Genomic DNA, 6236 nt, shown 5'->3' on the forward strand with positions numbered 1-6236 from the left:
CCCCCCCCCAACCTCATATCTCTCCCTGAGTCCCTCAGAACTGGACATCAAAGGCCCCTCCCCTGCACAGCGAGGGAGAGAGGTGAAGCAGAGAAAAGAGAGGTCTGTGTCGGTTATTAGAGGATGACCACAGCTGGGGGAGGGAGTATATGCAAGGGCTGACCAAGTGGAAGCAAAGTGTGCTTCATCCCCTAAATGCACATGGCTCAATTCTGCAGTATATGTGTATGTGTGTGTGTGCGTGCCTGCCGGTGTGTGCCTGTGTGTGTGCACGCACGCAAAAACACATATCGTAAGGAGGAGGGTCCTTTGGCTGTGTCCATTTGCAGTGATCCTCATCCAGCTTTATACTAAGCTGTTCTTCTTCTCCATCCTCACCTCTATCGCTTTTTCTTGCTCCCCCAGAGCAGAGGATAAACAACTCTCTGCTTTAAACTCCCTTTGGCTTCTCTCTATCTTTCTATTTCTCTCCCCTCCTCCTCCTCCTCCTCCTCCAAGTTGTTGCTTTGGAAAAAAAAACTAAATGCTGCTTTGCATCACATGGAAAAAAAGTACAACAGAAAAGATTAACAAACAAGAGATCAATTAAAGTACCACGATATTTGTTTCATCTCCACATATCAAAGCATGCACTTTTTTGATCAAGCAGGAAAAAATTGCACCAACAACATAAACGTATTGTTTTCCATGGCAGTGGCATGAGCTATTCAACCAATGGTATTGTCAGTAGGTAAGAAAAAATAAACAGTGCATTAAAATACAGAGTGCATTTGTTTTTACATACCATCTGACACAGTAGCATTTATAAATTCATGTTACTAACCTTTCTAAACTTGTCTTCTCTTCTCTGCATGATTGTCTCACAGTGAGATCATTCTAATACAGCCTTCATCTCTCAGCCTGTGAGTAGTTTGTATCCCTCTTCACCTTCACCATCTTTGTGCCCATTTATTAAGCCTCTAATGTTTTGTTTTCTTCCACTCTTCTTTCTTTTTTTAATGTTCCCCAAAGCTACATGGGAAAGACATTGTTTGTAATGGAAGAGAACTCAGTGCAGAGGCTGGAGACAAGGGTGGGGAAAGGGCAAGGGGCAACCTTCCAAAGGACACTCACTGGTAATTTTTATGCCCAGCTCTTTATTTTCCTTGGAGTCCAAGCCTTCTGTTGCTATTTCAACTACCAGACTTTAGTCTGGTGAGCTATGGGGAGCTCTGGCTTTGACTCGAGACCTGTGAGCAAATCAGAACAGTGCTCAGAAACGCCCTTTACAGTATGTTAATGCACAATTAAGCCAACCAGTCCTGCAGCTGTCAAGTGCAAAATTACAATGGTCATAAAATCAGATGCTCACAGCGCCCAAAGAACATGGCATATTAACTACACAGGATAAAGCATCCTGTATTATTTTGGACACTCTAACTCTTTCACTTCCTTATTTTTGAAAATATTCTTCTTTCATTTATTATATTTATATTATATGTATTTATAGTAATACAGTAAAGGTCTTGCATTGTGAAATCTGTCACCCATATCACTTTGGGGAAATTCTTGCACAACCCACTCATCAATGTCCCTGACCTGATCACTTTAACCTGCATGACTCTGCCAAGAATGTGTGTATATGTACACGGGGGTGCTGGGGTGTGTCATCATGCCTCTGGCTACAGATGTTTGTCAAATCTGTGCCGTGGATTATTAACTAATCTCATAATTAATGTGAAGGTTACATTATTGATCAAAAGTCACTTTTTATCTTGGCTGTTATTGATAACTGCTAATAAGTTTAGGGCACATTGATGGTAAATTGGCAAATGGGGATTATAGCTTTGAATTACTTCTGTGTTTAGGCAGGCCTGTAAATTCTAGGCCTATCTTTGAACAAAGCACCACAACGCTGTCTGCCAGGCAACCGGCCGGTGCGCACAGAGAACCTGTTTAAGCTGTTTGCTTAGGGAGAGCAAATCTGTGTGACATCCATCTGCCTATATTACATAAGTCCCCCCAAGATGAGGCATATGTGTGTTTAAGTGTGTGTATGGATGACAATAGCTAACAGTGTGCCTCATAATGCTAATATAACCAGTTTCCTCGCTACTACTGTTTATTTTCAGGTGTGTGTTTGCACAATGCATGCACATTTATTTTTTAATATATATTAAAGGTTGTGAGTTACACCACATACTCTTCAAAGAGTACAGTGTTCATATAAAAATAAAGATATTATGGAAAATGATGCACAAACAGGTGAGTATGGTCAGTGACACAGTAGTTTGAAGATGTATATTCCACTTTTCTTATCTCTTTTTTCTTTTTTTTGTTAAAACATATTTGGTCCATTTTTGGGCTGGACTAGACTTAGGCTGGTTCTGAAGTACAGACCAATTAAAATAAGTCTGAACCTGGATTAAGACCCTGTTTGTACCTGATGTCATCACAAAATGGATCCTCATGTTGTTTGTCTATTGAGGGCCTTGTATCTATATACAGCAACCTGTTGAGCGGTGAACAGGAGGGTCCCTTTCATGACTCTGCACCAGTGGGTTCTGGGCCCTTTTTGTCAGTCAGCTACAGGCCAGTGACGTACATCTCCATCCCATCATTGAAGGTGAAGATGGTGGTGGTGCTAGAGCTGTTGGCCCCTTGTTTCACATCACTGATGGTCTCATAGAAGTTTTCCCCACCGGGCAGGCCTCTCACAGGCAGGGCGGTGGGTCCTGAGCCCTGAGGTGCTGCTGGTGCTGCCTGCTGCGGCGGCGTCTGCTTCTTCCTCTTCAGAGTGGCGCTACCCCCAGCCGTGTTGTTATTGGTACCCGCCTGCTCACGTTTCCGGTGGCTGTCGATAGTAGCGTACGCGGGGTCAGATTCGGCCATTGCACATGTGGACCATGACCTGTCTCCTACCGGCTCATAGCACGGCTCCTCCTGGGAACGCGCCTGGCCCTGGACGCCTCGGCCTCGGCCACGGGAACCTGCGTTTCTCTCCCCACCAAAGGAGCGTGGGAGGGTCTTTGATCCGTTGTTTTCCATAGGAGGTTTCTTCTTCTGGGTTTTACAAACGATGGAGTAGGTATCTGCAATCTGAGAACACACACAGGAGGAGAGCAGAGTATGGTGTCAGTTAATAACACTGAACTACAGTACAACTCCACAGGCTATGGGTGACTGCTCCTGAAATAGAAGTTGACTGTAATTCTGCTTCATTCAGAACTTTGTTTCTCTAAGTGAATGCTGATAACCATAACAGATACATAGCCTACACATGCAGTACTGTGCTGGGATTTAAATGAACAGTCACTGCATCACGTGTGTTTCCCACCTTGAAGTATCAAGTTTCTAAATTACCTGTGAGTACGTGCGGACTTCCCATAATTATGTATGAATGTCTGTCTGCATGTATGCCAGACATAAAGGTGCAATATTTGAACATGAGAGTACACATATAATGCTGCTACTTTGGTGTGTGCAAATGAATGTGTGAGCATGGATTGTGTGGGTGTGTGTGCGCAGCAGTTTGCGCATGTGTTGACAGAGCCCGCTCTGTGCTGTAACCTGACCTATTTTGACGAGGTAGGATAAGACAGAGTAAACTGTGTTATCAGTCTGTTGAGGTCTAGGCAGAGAGACAGAGTTAGCTTTGCAGTGGATGGACCTGTTAAAATTTCACCACAACTGCTTTGGCAACAGAACAGCGGGGTATGGTGTGAAGGATCTGGATGACAGCCAACTTGCTGAAAAAAAAAAAACTTGCTAAGTGGTGTTCACTAATGGACTTTGCTCACACTGCATTTGCTTTGAATGAGACGTATGTTCATGTTTTTGTGACTGAAGTTTATGCATGTCTATAAATGCATACATATCTGCATGTGTGTGTTTACATTAAAGCCTGTAAGATTTGATATCTAGGACTCACAACGTAAAGGCATGTGTAGGGTCTTGTGGGGAATTTGGACAAACCAGTGCTGTGACCTTTGGCATTTCTGTGTCAAAATTCCACAACGGGAGCACAAGAGCAGAGGATTGTGGGACATGGTAATGTTTACCTTTCGTGTTCACACCCAGACCAGCAGCTCTGCTCTAGTGGCCCTGAGAAACACTGGCTATGCAAACTCTCTCTCTCCCACACACTCACAGATTAGCCTTGTTTTTGTTCCGCTCCCAAAAAACTGAAACCTGAGAGCATAGAGACAATGGCCAAGATTCTCTTTTCTGTGGGTGCACACACCTTGACTTTACTTTCATGGTGCCATTACATTTTATCTCTTACAAAGGAGAATATACAACAGTTAGTTAAGCTGGGGAACTATTATTCAAGTGCAAACTAGTGTGACTTTAATATTGAGTATCTCTCTTTCTTTCTCACTCTCTCTGCCTGACAGATCTCAAGCAACGCACATACCCTGCCCCCACAAATCTCTTGTGTGACCTTTTTGGATAAACAAAGACCCTGGCGTATGCTACAAGTGTGCGCACACAATGTGCAGTGTGTGTGTGTGTCTATTTGCAAGAGTGTGTACGTGTGTGCATTTGTGCACACAGAATCTGCAGCTCTGTGCAGCAGAGGAAGGAAGTCACAAGATGATGGGGATTTCAAAACTGGGCTGCAGCTGTTGAGGAAGCCTGTGCATTGTATGTTTTCTTTTCTCCTCCCCTCTGCCTGTGCTCCTCTCTGTTATGTCTCCTCTGATACTGCTTTAGCTTTCTGCTCAGGCCGAAGCTTTGAGAAGTCACATTTAATTTCAGCATACACTGATTATCCATGGAAACACAACAGTATGCATGACTGATGCATCTGTGTGTGATCAACTTTATGAATAGCAAATATGGCACACGTTTCCAAACGGTCTGCTGGCAGTCAATATTCATCTGGTGAGACATGCTTTGTGCAACGTGATTGGTTGGGGAGGGCAGCGCCTCCTAATAGCCACGAAGGGAGTGGAGCAGAAGGAGAGAGCACCAGAGGAGAGGAGGAGATTTAGGTGGGAGTGGAAACACCTTCTGACGGATGCAACTGACAAACTCCAGAGGATACAAAGTATATGGGCATGTTAGGGCAACAACAAACTCTCAAATGGAAAACACAGTAACTAAGGGAGAGTAGCAGTTTAGAAAAGAAAAAAAAAACTGAAAAGAAAGAAAAAGAAATTGAAAAAGCAGAATGAAGTCAAGACCAGCTGCTCTGTGTACCAGTCTGATTTGCAGAGGAGGAGTTTTAGTCATGAGCCAAACAGCATAGACTTAACCCATTAATCTCCACATACAGCATTCAAACTCTGGCTCAACACTGGCTTAGACAAGAAATTTACGAACAGATTAAAACGTGTCAGGACTGCTGCTTTACTTAACTCTACATGCTTATCTTAGATGATCTTCTGTCACACCCTGTGAACAATGGATTCATTTTGTGACTTATAAATCACATGCTGCATGAAGTTATGTTTCTGTGTCAAAATTCAGAGTTACTCTTCAATCATAAATATTCCAACAAAGTTACTGACATGGAAAAATTGCTTCCCTGAGCTGATGGGCATGATAATGAAAAAGAGAAGCACAGTCAACCACAGAATAATAATAAACAGTAGTCTATTTCAGGGACACACCTCCATCTGCTCATATTAACTGCCCCACCCCCACCCCCCCACCGGCATGACAAAAGTTCCCTAACTGCTTGTAAGTTCCGGTACGTTATACTGTCCAGTGGAGAGCGAAGAAAGAGGGATTGAGAGTAGGGAAGTGGGGGTGGAGTTGCTGTGTGTGGAAGCACATGTGGTGGGGTGTGTGACACGATTGGCAAGTGCAGACTTCCCCCTCTCTTCACCAGACATACTCTGCCACAAATATATATATATATATAACTTCACATAGGTCAGTTTCTTGCCACATCCTAGTCACAGCTGATCACATTCTGTCTGAATAAGCTGATGATGCTAACTGATACTTAATTATTTGCCAGCAGTGTCTGACGCGTCTTTTGAGTTGTGCGTTGAAGACAGATAGATGGGGGGGGGCTGGGAGATTGGGGTCAGGGTTCAGGTAGAGGATTGGGGGTGCTGTATCCATGTAACATAACCTCTGGCTGTAAGCAGAAACCTCATATGACAGGTGGGTCACAGGGCAGTGGTGTTATGACGGCATGCTCAAGCAAATGGGCGCCCCAATCGGTAAACACAGCAGTCACAAATCAGAGACCTGTCTGTCTATCCGTCTGCCTGTAAGTACCTCCCCCCCCCCCCCCCCCC

At 44.1% G+C, this 6236-nt stretch overlaps 1 protein-coding gene across 1 annotated transcript in view; it reads right to left on the reverse strand.

Moving 5' to 3' along the window:
• Positions 1 to 6: 6 nt before the first annotated feature.
• The window catches only part of LOC118324991, a 40636-nt gene continuing 34406 nt past the window's right edge, over positions 7 to 6236 (reverse strand). The window contains exon 9 of the mRNA XM_035657520.1: positions 7 to 3078. Within this exon, the coding sequence (XP_035513413.1) occupies positions 2566 to 3078 (513 nt within the window). The 3' untranslated portion in view covers positions 7 to 2565. The remainder of the gene's footprint in view (positions 3079 to 6236) is intronic.

Source organism: Morone saxatilis, unplaced genomic scaffold (assembly GCF_004916995.1).
Source record: "Morone saxatilis isolate NCDOM2014 unplaced genomic scaffold, NCSU_SB_2.0 Contig15, whole genome shotgun sequence".
Lineage (NCBI taxonomy): Eukaryota > Metazoa > Chordata > Actinopteri > Moronidae > Morone > Morone saxatilis.